Source organism: Terrapene carolina, unplaced genomic scaffold (genome assembly GCF_002925995.2).
Source record: "Terrapene carolina triunguis isolate 2854851 unplaced genomic scaffold, T_m_triunguis-2.0 Scaffold235, whole genome shotgun sequence".
Lineage (NCBI taxonomy): Eukaryota > Metazoa > Chordata > Testudines > Emydidae > Terrapene > Terrapene triunguis.
The window spans coordinates 2,266,577-2,286,007 of NW_020664586.1; the positions used below are offsets into that span (position 1 = coordinate 2,266,577).

At 57.4% G+C, this 19,431-nt stretch overlaps 1 protein-coding gene across 2 annotated transcripts in view; it reads left to right on the plus strand.

The window, feature by feature from the left end:
- The first annotated feature begins 4,719 nt into the window (after positions 1-4,719).
- The window catches only part of SEMA3F (semaphorin 3F), a 104,793-nt gene continuing 90,081 nt past the window's right edge, over positions 4,720-19,431 (plus strand). For both annotated transcript variants that reach the window (XM_026657024.1, XM_026657025.1), the window contains exons 1-2: positions 4,720-5,104; positions 13,384-13,535. In XM_026657024.1, the coding sequence (XP_026512809.1) occupies positions 13,424-13,535 (112 nt within the window). In that variant the 5' untranslated portion in view covers positions 4,720-5,104; positions 13,384-13,423. The remainder of the gene's footprint in view (positions 5,105-13,383; positions 13,536-19,431) is intronic.

Consider the following 19,431-nt stretch of genomic DNA (forward strand, 5'->3'; position numbering starts at 1 on the left):
GCCTAAATTCCCCTTCCACAGGGACTACGTGATTGCTGATGGTCTGTGACCCCGAGATGAGGTCCCCCCACCACAAGCTCTGCTGTGGCCTGGAGTTCCATGGGACCATGCTGGTATCAACCCATTCGTAGGGCACTCATTTGCAATAGCCCCCTTTGTGCAGAGAGGCCATCTCTGGTGCGCTGAGCACCTGCAGTTCCAGCTGACGGCCCAGGGAGCCACAGATCAGAGGAGCATTGTTTAAAAATGCGTTTCCCAGGAGAGGGGGCGTTAGCTTCCTTCCTTCTTGTTTCATTTGCCGTTGTGCTGGAGCCAAGCTGTCTCCCCATTGCCCAGACGCTGCTCATGGGGGGGTTCAGACTGAGCAGTGCATCCAGTCAGCTGGAGCCTATCCCCTGGATACAACCAGCACTTCACACACACTGCCCCCTGCTGGCATGCCCCTCAGCTGGCAAGACCATCTCCAGGGGATGAGAGGAGCTGTGACTGTGGTGAGCCAGATTATGAAATGAGTCTGGGTGATCTTAAATCGTGATGACTAGCAGCATCTCCCAGCACTCTTGAGGTGCTACCCCAGCTGAGATTCCTTTCCTTAGACTCACAACCACTTACCAATACATATACTGCTCCCTCCCAGTCCATAACACAGCCCAGGGTTTGGAGACAGCCACTACATACCTACCCCTCCATGCCAACAACTCTCTGAACCTACTGGCTTGTTCTCCAGAACCTCGGCTTTCCTGTAGAATAAAAAGTCTTGTTTTCAGTTGTTCTGGGTGCAAAGAAAACATTAAAAATGAGACCTGGGAGTACTTGCTGCAGCAAGGGTCTGCAGAGCCCGGAACAGCCACTTGGAGAGGTGTGAACTGCCCAGTTAGCGAGTACTGACCACCAGGGCTGATTATTTCAGTGCCCCATGGCTCACAGCAGAGAGGAGAGGGCAGGTCCCAGATCTGCGCCCTCCGAGAGACATCTCATTTGCATGTGGGTGGTGTGCAGAAGATACTGTTTTCCTCCCCGAGCCCAGATTTTAAACATCTGCACGATCTACTGTGCACGGCGTCTTATTGAGGCATCCCACAAGGGCAGAGCTCACTGTGCAGCTGAAGCTCGGAAGAGTCCCACGGCCTTTCAACCCTGGGTAGGCCTAATCATGTCTGAGCTTCAGCACCTCTATGGTAATTAACCAGCTCTACAGCTCACCTTCATATTGCAGGTGCCTGGTAGCAACTCAACAGTGAGGGCTGCATCTGAGACTGGGCTCCAAATTCCTATTTTTCCTCTAAATGTAGGCAGCTGCTGGGTGGGAAATGTCATCCAGGATTAGTTTTCATGCCTTTGAATATCCTCCATCATTTTTGCTTGGGTTTTCTTCATACATTTTTAATAGGAAGGGTTTGAATTTGGGCTCGGAGTGAAATTTTTCCTCAGCAGCCCTACTTTTTATTGCTGACCAATCTCTCTTTTAAAACTTCACCTGTCTGCACAAAACGTAGCGGGGAGGCCAAGCCCAGCGAGATCTGATGCAAGACGGAGCAGTTTGTTAAAAGAAAACGTTGGCTGTTGAGTCATTTTCAGCCACTGTTCATGTTCTAACTGGAAGTCCATGTTCTGTGCACACAAACCTGGCTGATAGAAAACCAGGCACATAGAAAAATCTTCTCCTTGAGGTGGTACAATTACCGGTCAGGTTTTGTCAGGCAACATCCCATGAGTCATGTGCAGTTGCCGATGCACAAGGACTCATGCATGGCTGCTAGCAGACAAAGCATTCTCTTTCAGCCACTGCATGTCTAACCCCACAAGTCCACCCTCAGAGTCACGAAACATTGAGAAAAAGCCTGTAGAATTAATAGAGAACAATCTCTGTTGTAGTCAGGATTAACACACACACAGCACAAATCCACAAAAGCAAGGCAATGAAAAGTGAATCCACTTAACAGTACATCTGCCCTACACCTCCACTCGCAAACACACATTGCCACAGCTACTGGCTGCACCACTCATCACAACCTTAACTCTGCCTTACTAGAGACACCAGCCTTCCATTGCCTCCTTGACTACCCTTCTGCACCCACCCCTTTACTCAGCCTTCTCCCACCACTGCAGCAATCCAGGGGGCTAACTTGCCAGCTCAGGAAGGGTCAATGTCACATCAGAGTCTGTGTCAGGGCCTTGCCTCACACGACACAATTTATGGATTAAACCAAACGCTTAGGCAAACTGCCAAAATAAAGTAGCTCCTCTTCCCCACCTGGCTACAGTTTCTGGAGGCTTTTCTCTCCACTCTCTCAGCCCTTTGCCCTGACCCCCCAGGGATGCCCGCAGGAAATTTTCTACTCCTTGCACTCCCCAACTCCCCAGGCCACATGCCAGGTGGCGGCTCTATGTTTTTTGCCACCCCAAGCACAGCAGGCAGGCGGCTTTCGGTGGTGCGCCTGCGGGAGGTCCGCCGGTCCCGCGCCTTTGGCGTACCCGCAGCCGAATTGCCACCGAAGCTGCAGGACTGGCGGACCTCCTGCAGGCATGCCGCCGAAGGCAGCCTGACTGCTGCCCTCACGGCGACCGGCAGGCCGCCCACCGCGGCTTGCCGCCCCAGGCACGCGCTTGGTGCACTGGTGCCTGGAGCCGCGCCTGATCGGGCCCAGGGCTGCGTGCCGGAGGGTGGAGTTAAGGATGGGGTGCATCTGGTCTGTAGCACAGTCATGTGCCTGAGGATGGAGGAGAAGAGGGTACGTACTCTGTGGTCACTCGCCCATTCATTTTCTTGCTTTATAAGCTTCATTGATCCCAAGGCCAGAACAGGCTGTTGACCCCCTGGCCTGATCTGCGTGACACAGGCCAGGGAATGCCACCCTCTTACCCTGTGCGGAGCTCAGTGACTTGCCTTTGTCCAAAGCATCTTGCAAAAAGGCAGCAGCTCTAGCATTATTTCACTTGGACGGTGTAAGGAAGGGCTCTTTGCTTGGTTACCATGGGGGGATTGAACCACAGACCTCTAGGGGTAAATCACTAAAGCTAAAGGGGCACATCCCCTAGCCAACAACTATACTAGACCCACATCCTCTGTGGGTCCAGCACACTAACACACACTGAGCGCTGGGCCATGCATCGATTTGCTTTGGAAGTGTACCTTTGCTTATTTGCTTTAGTTCTTTCCTGGGGAAATAATGGCCCAGAGTTGCCGTGCCCCCAGGACAGCCGTTGCCAGTGATTTGGACATTTCCTTCACAACAGTGGTACCTAGCTCCCTGGATCATCTCATGAATGAGCCACATGTTTGCAGCACAGATGCACCCAAAGCACAGGCTGGGAGGGAAAAGACACACCATCCTTGCTTAGTCCCAGACCTGAGCCTGGCTTTGGGATCGTATGGGATAACTCCAAGAGGAATGACTGTGACAACCCAGGCCCCCAGCTCTCTTCATTAATCACAGGAATCTCCTGTGTCTCGTCCTGACTGCAAGTTACTCAATCTTACTGTGCAGAAAACAATCCTGGGTGTTTGCAGCACACCTTTCACCCCAAATGATCCCCAGATGCTCTGGTGGCCACACAAATCACCCCACCCACCACTGACATGCAGCCACCTCTGGGGAGGAAGAGATCAACAGCCATAGTTTGACACCTCATCGGAAAGACGTGGCTTCCAGTAGCACAGAGTCTGCCAAGAAATGTGGATCAGCATCGGGCTTGCTCAGAGGAAAGAGCACCACCTGGTGAATTTTGAGGCAGGGCAGGGCTCCGGAAATTTGCTGGAGATCCCAAGCACCGATTCTACTGATGCCTTGAAGCCTTGCCACTCCAAACAACTTCCCCAGCCGCGCATTGGGGGTTCACCCTGCATCTCCCGGGAAGCTTGCCTTCTGGCTGGTGTGGGCGATGGCTCCGAATCTCCTCCCCCGAAGGGTTAACCCATCTTGTCTTGGGGAGCTGATGCAAGGAAGGAGGGGGGTTGGGGGGCTGAGATAATGACGGGAACACGCTTGGTGCTGCTGTCAGTTATGCCTGAGTTTTTCTTTGTTGTAGGATATTTGGCTGGCTGGATTCTGCAATATCACAAAGGCCCCTTCCTCCCCTCCCTCTCTCCCTCTGTCACTCACACTCCTCTTCCTCCTCTCTCTCTCCCCCACCCACCCCAGGGAGCCAGGAGGCTCCAGTGCAATAGGCTGCAGAACTAAGCCAGACAAAGGACTAGCTTTATTTATTTAGATTTGCTAGGTGACATCCCCCCCCCCCCTTTTTCTGGGCACTCCCCCTAGAAAACAGGCATCAAAGAATCGGTGGGAAGTGAGGAAAGGTACCAAAGGTTTGGAAAGGGCTGTTCTAAGGTCTGCACCAGCCAAGCCAGGCCCTAAGGCTGGAGCAGGGGAGCGGGGCCGCGCTGGGGCGGGGGGAGGGGGAGGAGTGAGGCTGGAGGTGAGCTGGGCAGGGCTGGGGGGGGCATGTAAACTGATCCGGGGGTGGGGAGGAGACCAAACCAATCCCCTTCCAAGCATTCCTCTGCAATGCTCCCTCTGCCAAGCCCTCCTGAGGCTCTGGCACCAGCGGCTTCAGCGGGGAGGGGCGGTACAGGTGGAAAGGGGTAGGGGGGGAGAGAAGCCAATCAATCCAGCCCCCCATCCCGGGCGGGGGAGGGCGGGGCTATGCAAATCGCAGGCAGCAGAAGCCAATGGGCTGCGGCGGGGCCGCGGACTCAGTACGAGTTGTGGAGCCAGGCGGGCCGGGGAGCGCACGGGGCCGGAGTCTGCCATCTCTGCGCGCAGTTCTGTTCACCTCGCCAGCAGCCAGCGCTCCGCGCACGGAGCTGCCAGGGGAAGGCAGCACAGCTCGGCTCGGGGAGCCTATGGCCCTGGGGGTAGAGCCGGCTTGCCCCTGATCGCCGGCACCCCGCAACGGGGGGCGCACGGGAATGGCGCGGGGACTGTGCCGCAGGGCACCCTGCTGAGATGCTCTTGGGCTGGCGCTAGGGTCCCGCTCCCCTGCGGGCTGGGGCTGCCCCTGGATCGGTGCCGGCTCCACGCCCGCAGCTCGCCGCAGCTGGGAGCTCCGCGCGTCCACGCTGCCCCGTCGGGGGGCTCGAACTCCGGAGCCGTCAGAAGAGGTACGTATCCGGCGCGGAGCAGGGTGCGAGCCCCAGTCCGGGGGCTCGGTCCCCTGCCCAGCGCGCTCCACAACTCCGCCAAGGCTTTCGCGCCGGCTGTGGCTGCGGAACATCCTCCCCTGGTGCGAGGCGAGGGCCCGGGGAGGCCCGTTGGGCTGCACCTCCGGAGGTTCGGCAGGGATCGGGCCCCGGCAGGGACTTCCCGTCCCGAGATGGGGCTGAGGGATGGGAAGGCAGAGATCCAGGCGAGCGCTGCTCCCAACAAACTTCGGGCTGGTTTGAACTCCCCCGAGCAGCGCAAGTCTTCGGGTCGGATCGTTTTGTCCCGCGCTCGGGGGGCAGAGGAGGGGAAAGGGGTCCTGACTTCCTAGGGACTAGCAGGGCTCAGGGAAGCTCCAGCAGCCGAAAAAGCCGTGGGAGCAGATAGACCTGCCGAGTCCGCCGGCGCCCCGGGGCAGCTCAGCTGCTCTAGCCCTCCGGGCGTGCGGCTGGCGAGCGGGAGCTGCCCTTGGCCGGGGAGGGAGTCCGGTGGGACGGCAGATCCGCGTGGGAAAAGGAAACGGATGGCGTGCCAGGGCTGGCCTGATTCCTCGCAGCGCCCTGACGGGGCAGGGCTCTGGGATGCCACCCGCAGCCCCTGCAGCTCAGGAAAGTCCGTCTCCCTTTCCGAAGTCTCCTGCTGGTGCCAGGAAGGGGCTACCTCCAAACCCCAGCCCGGCTTGCACCTTTAGGGGGTTTGTTCCTCTGTCCCCTTCCCAGGCCCAGGCCGATTTGCCCAGCCCCCTTGACGCTGCCACAGGGTTCTGCTCTCAGCCGCTTCAGGGCCTTTGCTTTGGGCCTGGGGTGACCCAGCGCAGAGGTGGGCAAAACCCCTGGGTCTGAGTGATCTTGCTGCTCTTTCAGCTTTATCGGCTTTTGAGTTCCCTGCATTTGTCGTCCATTCTCCCTTCTCTCCTTCCCCTGCTCCCCTCCTCTTCTCCTTGTTTGAATTCTTCTCCCAAGTTCTGGGCCTAGGGACAGCGGTGTGTCCCCTTCTCTGCCCTGCCCCTGGTGGGGCAGTAGGGGAGGGTTAGCCAGTCCCCCACCTCCATCATCTTCCTACAGCCTGCATTGTCAGACGGGGAGGAGAGGAGCTCTTCAAGGTTCTGCTGCCAGCCTCACTCCCACATCGGCCTGTTTGTTTTCGCTTTGGCTTTCATTTCCCCAATGAAAACACAACTGCTGTATAATTAGTAGGAGACATTCCCGTGCCCGGAGAGCTGCGGCCGCCCCGGCTAATTGCGTCAATTTGTTAGACAGGACAAAACCCCCAACCCCTTGTTCTCCTTTGCTGTGGCTCAGATCTCTCAGGCCCCAGTGCAGCCAGAGACTTCCCTGCTCCTGCCAACAGCTGGCACTGGTTGCTTGGGCTGGGGGCCTTGGGCCAGAACATCAGGTGGCTGTGTGGACACTATGGAGCCAGGCCCTGGGATGGGGGACGTCTCTTGTTTGGGTTAGTAACAGCTGCTAGCATTTATTTCAGCATCCCCCAATTCCTGCCCCTTCCTTTCTTTGTGCAGCAGCCTCAGTTAAAACCTGTTTCGCCTTCTCCCATGCAGGGACCTCTCTCCTCGTCCGTCTCTGGATGGCCTGTGGCCTGGTTGTCCCTGAGTCGTGGGGCTTGTAGATATCCCTGAGATGTTGGGTAGGGAGGCTCCCAAATCCATGGGAGATCTGCCTCAGGGGAAGCATGAAGTGAGGGAAGAGCCAGAGGGCTGAAAGATGGAAAGAAAGGACCCAGAGAGAAAAGAGGGACCTGTCAATGGGGCACAGAGGGGCAGGCCCTTGGCAGTCTGACCCCACAGGAGCCAGCGTGCCCAGACCCAGAGTGCCGGGAGACTGTTAATGAGCTGAGGGGTGGGGAGGGCAGCTCGGCTGTGTCCTGCTGGAAGGCCGAGGGGTTTGCTGCGGTGACAGCAGTGCTGCAAGCAGTGCTGCATCCTGGGGCGTGCTGGGTGCCCCAAGATGGCTGGTTTGGGAATGTGGCAGGGGTAACCCTGGAGATGGGCAGAATGCTCCTGGGGGTCCAGGCTTGGGGACCTGCCTGGCTCACTGCCATGTCTGCTTATCTCATAGACTCATAGACTTTAAGGTCAGAAGGGACCAATATGGTCATCTAGTCTGACCTTATCGTTGGGCCCTGGCTCATCCTGTCAGTTTTCAACACCAGCCCCCGCCCCCTTCACTCTGCCTTCTCCCTCTGCAATGGGGGTGTGTGTCTCTCTCCTCACCACCAGGCCGGGAGGGAGGCCGATCTCACCTTGGGGTAATAGTCAGGAGTCACATGGCAGCCCCAGTTCCTGCCAGTGCCACCCTGCAGGGCACGGAGTGCCGTGAACTCCCTGGGAACATGGCTGTTGTGGGGAGTGGCAGAGGGTGGGGCAGCGGGGGCACAGATCAGAGTGCTAGTGGAGAGCCGCCAACACTCCCCTCGTCGTTCAGGCTCAGGGCGCTTCCTCTTCAGAAATACAGCCTCCCCTCCCCCCCGCCACCAGCCCATGCTGTTAGGATGCTGGGGGGCATCAGCAGAGGGGGCCACATGCAGCTTGCCTGCCCATTCCTCTCCACCAGGAGCAAAGGGTTCTGGGACAGCAGATGTCTCAGGTATAAGGGCACAGCATCAAACCCAGGACAGGTGCCTTAGTCAGAGGCTACCCAGGTGACCCCGCTGACCCACCCAACCTATGACGCCCACCTGGCCTGGTCTCCTAAATACCCCCAGGCTGTCAGCCCTTGGAAATGATCTAACACAGTGGCAGCCCTTCTTTTACCTGACTGGTCCAAGCGCCATGCACACGGGGCTAGAATGGTGATGCTCTCCTGAGAGGGGGGGTACTAAGAGGAAGTCCTGTTCCCCCAACCATCTCCCAGCCTTGACCCACTGTCAGACTCCAAGGCTTCCCCATCCCAGCACAGGTCAGGCAGGTGAAAAGAGAGAGGAATATCCCATATCCCCACCCCAAGGACCACAGCTGCACAGAGAGACCCCTCCTGGGAGAGGACGGGGTGTGAGGAGGGCAACGGAGGGTTAAATGTGGCTGTGGAGGCGTTATGTAGGGGGAAGTTATCTGTCCAGTCCGAGGGGCTGCAGCGTTTTGCTGATGTCATCGTGTGCGTGTCTTAGTCACGGAGTTCTTAAGAAGTCCCTTTTGACTCCTGAGCCTGCAGCTTTCTTTTTCTCCCAGAACACTTCCTGCTCTCTGAGCCCCTTTCTTGGACACACGCACACCGAGAGCCAGGCACGGCGCAGGCCAGCCACTCCCACCCCCTCTGAATGGGCATTTCAGCAGCAGAGCTGAGGAGATCTTTCCCTTTCTGCCCAATTGCCTTGGCTCCCAAACGTTTCGGCTAATCTTTATTTGATTTATTTTGGGGACGGGGAAAATAGCTGTGCTGTTTATAATGAAATAAAAATAACCTAGAATGCCCAGTCTCGGAGTTTGGCCTCGCCCGCCCGCTCCAGGAGCGGAGGGTGGCTGGTTCTTGTTGAGAAACAAATCTGTCCAGAGCAGTTGAGTTTCCACATCTGAGTGTGAGCGACATTGGAGAGAAGAATCGCAGCGCTAAGATGCACTTGGAGATTGGTGTATTCCCTCTGCTCTCTCTGCATTTGTTTTCCTCCCAGCTTTGGACCCTGTTTTCCTTTCTCATTCCTTTTACCGATCCCTCTTTCTTTCCTCCTCCTCCTCCTCCCTTCTTTCCATTCTCGTCTTTCTCCTCCTTTTCTCCTCTTCCCCCTTTTCCTTTGTTTGCCATCTCACTCCCCCTCTGACGCGCACACAGCTCCATCCAAATGCAATAGCAGGATCTGCCAGAACTATTTCCCAAAGCCGGCAGGGGGGTTTATTTAACTGCAGCCGACTGTAGCTTTTATATCGCAGGGTAATTTGGTTTTTAGACGTCCCGGCTCCAAAGCACATGGCATTGTGCTAAGTGCAGAATCTCAGCCGGGAGACGCTGACATGGAAATGAGCGAGAGTACAATAGACTCCAGAGAGAGAGCTGTGTGTGCCTGAGAGGGGAAATAGATCGATGAGACAAATATTTACGAACTCCAAAGGCAATAGCAATACAGTAGTGACTGGGGGAAGCTGTGATTCCTGTGATGGTGGGGGCATTGCCCACAGTTGAAAGAAGCTCTGTATTCCCAGGGGCTCAGCCTAACATCCTTCCAGCCATTCGTCTGACTAATTTGAGGGATTTTCCTATCAAATCCCCAAAGTTAGTTTCCACTATTTAGACAGTCTCCTCCAGTCAGCTCCCTGCAGTTTGCTCCTTGGGCACAGGGGGCAGCTCTGAAGGCCTCTCTGGCCCCCGTTGCCGTATCAGGGCATGTTCCGCCCCTCGCAGCCAGCTCGCCTGCCATCTCTCTGCCCTGCTGCCCCCAGCACCTGTCCCAGACATCAGGGCCTCAGACGAATAGTGCAATGGCCACATCCTGGGGCTTGAACCGGGGCCCTCCAGAGTGCAACGTGGGACCTGCTGCAGAGCCAGAGCTCCTGGGTAGGGCTGTACCAGCCTCTGGACTGGCAGAGACGGGAACCTGTGCCCAGTGGGGGATGAGCACCAGCTCATGTGATCCCGTGGCCCAAGAGGGTTTCGTGCAGGCACATGTAATGATTTGTGGTACTCCGCTTCCCCCACGCACGCTTGCTGGCCTCATCCACCTGGCTCAGCTGGGCTGATTGACCAACAAATACCCCAGTGGAGACAAGGCCCTTGGGCAAGTGTCTGAGACCCCCATCTCTCCACCCTTACCTCCGTCAACAGTGCTTTGCCACTATCAATTTCCCCATGCGACATGTGGCCCATCTGTGGTGGGAGGGAGATGGCTGGATCTGTCCCTGAGCCAGGAAGAATTAATAACCTGGTGCCTGAAGAGCACAGAGCTGTGAAATGAACCCGCTTTCCCTCCCCCTTGGCAAACCAGATATCCCCAGACACCGGCAGTGTCGCCACCTCCCGCTCATTTACGGCAAATGTCCCGGAATTTGGGGTCCGTGAAGCTGCAGCGCCTGGATTCATGTGAGCGTTTGAGAGCCTCCCTCTTAGATTGGGAAGAAGGAAGTTTCTGGCCCTGCTGGTTGTGGAGAAAAGTTGGAAAACGTGACCTGAGGGTGACTGTAACAGCTCAGAAATCAGAAGGCAAAGGGGAAGAACCTCGGTTTCTTATTGGCTTAAATCTCATGATTTTTAGGCCAATCTCCTGATTGATTGGGGCCTGACTCCTGACTGAGCACAGGGGTCTTGGCCAGACGGCAGTGAGGAGCCTGCCAAGTGATCAGTCAGATCCTCTCCTCTCCAAGCTAGTCCTCTCCTGTCCACTGTGGATGCTCCGGCATTTGGGGGCGGGCCAGTGTGCTTGCTCTCGGGGCAGCTCTGATCCGACCCAACTCTTTCGGTGCCAACGGGCTGTTCCTTTTTGTTATTGCTTATCCCAAACAAGATCAGATCCACCCTGCTTGTCCAGGACACCTTGCCAAGCACCCCTCTCACCGACTGGCTCCGTTCAGCAGGGATCCATCCACAAGACATTGGATGGAGCTGGTCCTTGAAGGGGCAGTGGGTCTCGGCCCAGCTGTGCCACTGTGCCTCCCCGTGGGCGAGAGGGAGATGAAGATGGTCATGTGACCCAATCAGGCCCCCTGGACTAGATGAGGGATTGGGCTGGCTACTGGGGGAGATGGAGAGAATGGGAGGAAGGCCTGGGGGCAGCTGCTGAGGAAGGGGCAGGAGGCAGCCCAAAGAAGCCTGTGATAGGTGGAGGGGAGCCTGGCAAGACTCTGTGTTTTGTGTTTGGTTTTGGACTCACACCCTGGAAAAGGTGGGCTTAGCTGAAGGCCTGAATCACTGAGGGGAAACTGAGGCAGGGATGTTTCAGGAACCCCCCCCCCCCCCCCGCCATGAGAGGTGCTCTGGAGGCAGCGACCCTGTTAGAGAGCCCCTCCCACCTCCTTCCAGCCGTTTGCCAAAGCAGGGAGGCCTACTGGGTAGGGCAGTAGCATAGGACTTGGGAGACCTGGGTTCAAATCCCTGCACTGCAACAGACTCCCTGTGTGACCATGGGTGAGTCACCTGGTCTCTCTGTGCCTCGGTTCTCCACCTGCCCAATGGGGATAACAGCTCGGCCCCCTAGGGGTGTGTGAGGAGAAATACACTACAGATTGTGAGGGGTCCAGTCACTACAGTGATGGGGGGCCCAGCTAGATAGTGATCTTAAAGCACTTTGCAAAGAGAGGGTCAGTCCCTTTATCCCCGCTATGCAGAAGGGGAAACTGAGGCAAAGCATGACACACACACAGAAGGTGCATGGCAGAGCCAGGACTAGAGTTCTGACTGCCCAGCCTGTGCCCTGCTCACTGGACTGCGCTGCCTCCTTTCTAGCAGATAGGTTGCCATGTTCAGAGGCCGTGTGTGAGGATTGGGGTATGCCCCACGTTCGTAGGGAGTCTGGTGCAGGTCAAGCTAGAAGGGCAAGACTGAGCACGGGCTGTGAGCACCGCACTGGGGAGGAGATCTCTGGTAGCAGGCGGCTCTCTTCGAGCACAGGTATCAAAGACCTAGCACTTAGGGGGAGGGATAGCTCAGTGGTTTGAGCATTGGCCTGCTAAACCCAGGGTTGTGAGCTCAATCCTTGAGGGGGCCATTTAGGGATTTGGGGCAAAAATGTGTCTGGAGATTGGTCCTGCTTTGAGCAGGGGGGTGGACTAGACGAGGTCCCTTCCAACCCTGATATTCTATGATTCACTGGTAGGTGACGTTCAACCTATTCCAAGAGGCAGTAAGTGGCTTTACTGACAGGGTAGTTAGCCACTGGACCGAGGGGTTTGCGGGGAGTCTCCGTCACCTGGAATCCAGACTGGGCATCTTGCTAATGCCCGCTCCTGGCTTGGTTCAGCACAGGACTAACGGGAGGAGCCCTGGCCGGTCACTAGGGTCCTGTCTGGATTTAAAATCCTGTCACTGCCACATTAAGATAGGTCAGCTTCAATTCCCCCCATGACCCCTGGGAGCCACATCCCATGTGAGCCTGGTGGTTCCTGCAGGGCCCCCAGTTCTCCCCTTCATGGTATTGCCGTATCCCTGCGGCTCCCTGGCACATATGGACCTTTTTCTTTTTTTTTTTCCAAAATGCCTTTTGTCTCTTTTTGTTCTGTAAATAATGAAGTCCAGATTTCCCCTCCGCTCCCTGGTTTGCACGGTTCTTTGCTTGGTGGGGGATGTGAAGGGGAGGGAACAATCAGGATCCGGGCCAGCAGCTGCCAGCTGGTGGGCCGGCCAGGTCCCTCCATGACTGCCATGGGATCAGGCCAGGAGGGGGCTGTTCAGTCCTGAACCAGCCGCTTGGATTACTGCCCCTCAGTCAAACCCTGTTTGCTTTGGCAAATGAGGCCAGCCTGTGAGCTGGTTAATTACAGTGGTGCTGCACCCGGGGATGCTAGCTTGCTTGGCGGAGTCTGCTGTCCTGCGGAGACTGGGGATCCCTTCCTGAAAAGCGCCTGGTGATGGGGCGAGCCTTTGGGCCTGCCCCATCACCTGCCTCCCCTTAGCCCCACGTTCAATGAGTGGCTGGTGAATAGTTTGCAAACTGGTGCGGGTGGGACGGGCTGGTCGGAGCAGAGCTGGGTTTGATGGGTTGCTTTTATAAGCGGGGACCTGGCAAAATGACAGGAAAGATACAAAAGAGCCAACTGCCCGGGCTCCTCTAGATGGGCCAGACGGCAAGAGACGTGGAAAGGAATGACAGAGTGTCCTGTCTGGTCTACTCAAGCCCTCATGGGAGGTTGCCCACCTCCGCAGAATCTGTCTTCCCAGCTTCTAGCTCCCCCCCTCCTCCCCAGATCAGTGCTACCTGGGAACTGGGCAGGGGCTGGGGAATTACTCCAGCGGTAGCCCTAAGACTTGGGGCCCCATCTCCCCACCGCAGGGTCTGAGGAACAGTCAGTAGGGCTTGTGCCGACCGTCAGACCCCTGGGGTTTATGGACTCCTAGACTGGCTCACTCCTCCCCTCCGCCCTCTCCCCCCAAGTTCTCATCCATCTTCTGATGCAGGGGGAACTATGTGGGAAGGAGCCTGGGAGGTATGTGTGAGCTGGGTGTGCCCTGGCAGTAGTCTGGGGTGTGTCTGTGGATGGTGCTCCCCATATGAGAGGTGGATGGGGTGAGAACCACATCCCCGCAGTGGGCGGGCTACTCCGTTCTCAGCCCCCCAAGTAACACTGCTTTCTCCTGCCCGCTAGGCTTCCCAAGGACTCTGCCTGGACTTAGACCCACCCCACCATGCCCCTCCTTGGCGTCGTCCTCTGGGTCACCCTGCTGACGCTGGGCTGGCGGGCGGCCCACGCCAAGGACTACATCTTTGCCACACCGAGGGTGCAGCTCTCCTTCAAAGGTAAGACCCTGTCTCCTTCCTTCTTGAACCTGAAGCTGGGGGTCCCGTGTCTTGTGCTTTGGGGTCACTGCAGCAGCTGTGTCCAGAGTCCATTCCAGGAGCATGGAAATCCAGGTCTGGTTCTTCCCCTCCCAGGGGCTGTACCAGAGTCCGTTCCAGGGGCTCACAAATCCAGGTCCGGTCCTTCCCCCCTTTAACCTCGGGGTCATTAGCATATCCATCAATCCCCTCTGTGTCCACCCCCTTCCTGAGCCAACATGTGCTTTGGGGCACAGGGAAATCCTGGCCAGGATCATGGTACCTTGCTGGAATGGATTCTGGTCAGTTCCTCTGGTGCCAATGAGATCCGCTTTGGTGCTGTGGGTGGTGCCACGCAGCGTCTCCAGCTGGGCGGGGGAATTGCATTGTGGGACAGGGAACTTTCCCACCATTCCTCAAGTCGAGCGCTGTGGCTGGCAGATGAGACAGTGGGTGGCAATGTGGCGAGCCCAGGCTGGTCCTGGCACCTAGGACCTGGCGATGCCCCGCGAGCAGGCTCCCTCGGAAGGGGGGAGGGGTGACGTGGTTCTTCTGGCTAGTCTCCCCTCTGCCCATGTGGTTGCACAGGGCTGTTGGACTTCCCCGTGCCAGATGGCTAGGGTTTGGAGCACGTGGCTAGTGGCGTCTGTGGGGCCGCAGCTGAGATAGTCCTAGAGGGGAGCCCTGTGCCCGGCCCCACAGCACCCTGTGGAAGGGGGCACAGGCCCAGTTCGCAGTTGATGTGGTTGAAGGGTGAACTGGCAGAGCATGGCAGCTGCTGTTTCAACAGAGGGTGCACAGTGAGTGCTTCTGCTCCCCTGCCCTTCCTTCTCGTCCCTGCAACACAGAATGGCCCGGGCCTTGGGGGAGCCAGCGGGGCGGGTTTTTCCTGTAAACCGCAGCCTGGGCGAATGCAGAAAGCACACGTGAAGGATCGGAGCTGGCAAAGGAGGGGACAGGTGGAGAGCCCCGGAGCAGATGCAGAGCCCCGGAGCAGGGCTTGCTGTTGCAAATTAAGCCACCCACTGGTGTTGGTGCCTGTATGGGCTGGGACACTCCCTCCTCCCCCGCCCCCATCCGTTTGGGGGATCTGCTCACTGGCTCTGCGCTTGCTCAGATACCTGGGCCCTGTCCAGATGTACATGGCCTTTTGCGCTTGCCCCAGGGGTGCTGGACCCTGCGCCAGGCGGCCTGCTGCTGGGGTGGGGGTTGAGCTGGAAAGAGGAGAGGTGTGAGTGGGTGGCAAGTTTCAGCAGGGCCAGGATTTGTACAAGCAAGTTGTGGTCATCATGGGTGCCTCTGACCAGTCTGGGTGAACGCTGCATGGGCACTTGTGTCCTGGGTGTCTCTGCCACTTGCCAGCTGGGGAGACTCTGCAGGTGGCAACATTGCCTAGCGGGCAGGGCACTGCAGTAGGACTCATTGAGACCTGGCTTCTGTTCCCACCTCTGCGACCTTTGCCGAGTCACTGCCTGCTCTGTGCCTCAGTTTCCCCTCTTGCTCCTCAGCTCTTGAGACCATGAGTTCTTCAGGGCAGAGTGTCTCTTGCTGTGTTAGACAGGGCCTGGCCCAACGGGACCCCGACATGGGTTGGTGCTGCTAGGTGCTACCATAGACAATAGGATGCAGCCCAGGGAGAGTCCCATGCAAATTCAGCCTCTGCCTCTTCTCTCCCCTGGAGGGGTTTGCCCTTTGGGCCCCTCCCATCCTGCTGCTGGTGCTGGAAGCGATGTGGGACTCAGCTGGACCTGAGCAGAGTGGGCAGGTGCTGTGTGGACAAGGAGCAAGTGGATGGCCGGGGCAGGAGTCCTAGAGGATTGTGGGAAGGCTTTGAGGGTTTGCAGCCCTCAGCAGTTGTGCCATGGCGCTAGCCTGCATCCGCACTAGAGGGAGCAGAAGGGACAGTCGCTGTACCCCAGCCATGCCAGCGCAGTCCTGAGATTGCTGCCACTCCGCCCGTGTGGGGTTTGTGCGTGTGGATGAGGTGGAGTTAATGGGAACACTCGAGGGATAACTCGGCGTTCACTTGCTGGTGGAGGCCAGCCCACAGCCCCATTGCAAATGAGATCCCGTAATGATGCCCACATGCCCGCTGGCTCAGCCGGGACCTTCGCCACTCGGTACCACTAGGCGGGTGTGCAAATCTGTGCAAATGCCTGTGATCCATACAGCCGTGGCTCCTCGTTGCCCCCACTCTGTGCTGCTAGGGCCCAGAGCTTTGTTTCCTGCCCTGGGCCCTTGGCTGAGGAAGCAGGACACGGCATGCCCCCGTTTGTGATACTGCTGTTGTGCTAGCATGGTGCAGACAGGGTGAGATCCACCCCTCGCCAGGCCTGGGTGGCACCTGTGTCCCTGTTTTGCTGATTTTGGTGGCCAACAGGGCGTGAGCCGGCCCTCAGTGAATTTCATTTCACACTGTATGTACCTGATCCCATGTGACCCTGCTGACTCTAGTGGCGTTCCTGCTGGCTTACGCCGGAGTGCCCGAGTGCAGAGCCCGGCCCTTTATTTCTCAGGAAAACTTGAACTGAAACATTAATTCAGATGGTCTCAGGGTGGGGCGCTGTCAGATGGGCTGGAAAGCGGGTCAACCATCGTCCCAGACCAGCCCCGTGTTGTCTGGGAGATGGGTGGCCATGGTGATGGGCTCAGCCCGGCCTCGAATAATATCTTTGCTAATGGATTGGGAGTGACCCACACGCCGATCAAGGCGAGCTGGGAGGAAGCGAGGAGAATGAAACCACACAAAGGCGCCCGGCAGGGTTGGGCGCACGGGCAGCAAACGGAAGCTGATTTCAAGGGAAACATGGTGGTGGGGCCGTCTGGGGAGCTGAGAAAGGAGCCGAGTCCTGGGACAGATCTAGCCGGCAAAATGAAAAGTTCAGCTCCACAGACTCTTTGCAACAGACCACTACTCTCTGCAGGGCATAAACTGAGGAGGAGGAATTATTTCACACAATACTTGTGGGTATAACTAGGATGACGCTCGGGGTGCTGGGCTGGGGACGTTCCAGCCCTGGGGACTTTGGAGACCTCCCTCGGGGGTGTGTTTTGTGCACAGGCTGGGAAGTGGATTCGACTACTAAGGTTTTTGCAGGCCCGTGGTTCTGTGATACACTGCAACAGGGCTGCATCACGATGTGCGGTGTTCCCAGCTGTTCTGGACTCCAGCATGGAGAGAGAGGCAAGCCAGAGCAAAATTCAGGCTTTAGTCCTTCCTCCACCTACAGTGTCCACTCCCAGCAAGCCCGTACTGAATGGAGAGGGCTCGCCGACCCTCTACGTAATCACCCAACAGTGCCCCCATTGGGAAGCTGGTTATCATAACACCCAGGTGTATCTGCTGAGCAAAGGATGTTGAGCAGTGTTGCAAGATTGAGAAATGGGGGGTGGAGGGAATTGCAGCCACCTGATCTCTTTGGAGACTAGATCAGGCGCTTGTTGCACGGTGTCACCGAGTGTGGGGGGACACAAGGCCCTGCACCTCCGACTTCCTGCGAGTCACCATGACTCTCAGCCAGCCAGTAAAGCAGAAGGTTTATTTAGACGACAGGAATACAGTCCAAGACAGGTCTTGCAGGCACAGACAACAGGACCCCCCCTCAGTTAGGTCCATCTTGGGCTCCCAGGGCGCCCCAGCCCCCTTGGGAGGTCAGAGCCCCGTCTGCCTCCCAGCCATGTCACCAGCCAGCTTCTGAAACTCTCCCTTCAGTGACCCCTCCCACAGCCTTTGTTCAGTTTCCCGGGCAAAGGTGTCACCTGGCCTCTAACCCCTTCCTAGATTCTCATGTTACATGCTCGGGTATTCTCCGTGGGTCAGTCTCCCATCCCCCAATGCAGACTATCCTAGCCAGACTCCCCTGTCAGCATTCAAAGACCACAGTAAGAACAGTCCCAGTTCGTCACACACGGGACTGCCGGAATGTAACCGCACACTGCGTTTTCAACAGCGTGTGCGTTGATGCAATGCCCATGCCAGGGGCGGCAGCTCTAACACGGTCCAGACAAGCATTGTTAAGCCTGGTCTGCGGCGGGATTGTCCACACGCAGTCGCTTCCACGGGAGCTGGGCGTTGCTTGTACGTCTCTGGTTTAACTCCTTTAACTCGCGCTGCCCTCGCCGCTGTCCATGACAACTGGATCGGGCAGTTGTCAGGTGGGATTCCCAAAAGCATCTGTGACTTAGGAGCCCAAATCCTGTTGCCTGAGGGATTTAGGAGCATGGGTCCTATTGACTTTCACTTTCTTCTGGAAATCCCAGTTTGGGACTCAGGGTGGTGTTTCCAATTTTCACTCCTCTACCTGCCTCTGCTGCCGCCTCTGGGTGGTACCCATTGGGGATCTGTGTGGCTGCGCTGATTGACAGCTGGGTGCCTGCATCTGCAGCCATCGGAGAGCTGTTAACGAGAGGCACTGAGGGAATTGCTGCTTCCTTTTATCCCTCCCCCCGGCTCCGAAAGCCACCCACCCTAGATGCAGATGGGCACAGATGTGCTGGGCAAGGAGGGTGCAGTTTATACTTCATTGAACTGGAGTAATTATTGGAGCAACTTTTTTGCCTTACTCCGAATGAACAGGTCACCACCCCCGCCCCCCGTCCATTAGGGGGTCTCTTTGCCCTGCTGCTGCGCTCTTTCAGTGTCTCCAGTCAATGAGAATTAACCTCTCGCCTTCCTTAAGAGCCAGCTGGGAAGCTGGAGTTGTAAACTGAGCTGGCTTTAATCGGCTTTTACGAGTCGATAATTTCTCTGTGTGTCTCTCTGCACCGAGGCAGCGGGGCGAGTCGGGGTGGGCGGCTGCAGGGAGACCTACTAAGCAACGTAGGCCCTCGTAGCCAGCTCTGTGCATGAAAACAACTCCAAGGCTGGGGGAAAGGTGAGGGATTCACTGGGCCGGCTCTCTCCTCCCCCTTGGCCCAGATCCCACCGTGGATTAGTCGACAGGAACAGGCCCTACCTCCGCAGGCAGGAAAGAAAAGCAAGCGAGCAAAGATAAGCCCTGGCGGGGGCGTCAGTACAGATGGCGCAGGCCCAGCAGGCACTGAAATAGGAGCCAGGACTGTGCCTCTGCTGAGCTGTCAGGGCTAATGGCGTGCCGGCTTTGCAGGACAGGGATCCAGCCCTGCTTTTATGTCACCAATGGAATGAGTTTGGCGGTTTCAGCCATGGGCCCATTAGGAGGAGCTGGTCATGCCATGAAAGCTGTCGTCCAATATCGCACAAGTTGTTGTGTTTTGTTCAAGAGAAAATTATTGGAATTGGGGCAGCACTGCAAGTCGGGAGTGAGGGGCACTGGCAGAGCTGTGGCGGGAGCGTAGGACTGGGATAGCGGGGGGCTGCAGGTTAGCAGTGAGGGGCACCAGCAGAGCTCTGTATGTGGGGAGCCCAGGGCTGGGCTAGTGGGGGAGTGTTAAAAGTTCAGGAAGATGCCCAGAGCTGGGGGTGGGGGACGCAGGTCTGCAATTGGGGGGTGGCTGCTGGTGGGAACTGAAGGTCACCGGTTGAAGGGGTGTCCAGGTGTGGCAGGGTGTTTAGCAGGACTGCATGTGCCAGGAATGCCAGGAGCCCCAGACAGCTGGACTGGCCAAGCCCCACGGGGGTCCCGGATCTGGCCACTAACTCTGTGCCCAGCCAGCCAGGTTCATCCCTTGTGCTGCCCAGTCTGGCTGACTGGGCACAGAGTTAGTGGCCAGCTGGGAGAGCAGCGGAGGGTGGGTGGGAGCTAGGCTGCGATGGGAGGGGGCTAGTGGATCAGGTTTGGGAGGCTTGGTCACCCCACAATGACCTGGAGGAAGGGGCTTGCTTGGGGCAGGGTGGAGCAGGGGCCACGGCAGCACCCGGTGGCTCGGAAGGTAGCAGAGAGAAAAGCATTTTGCCCCC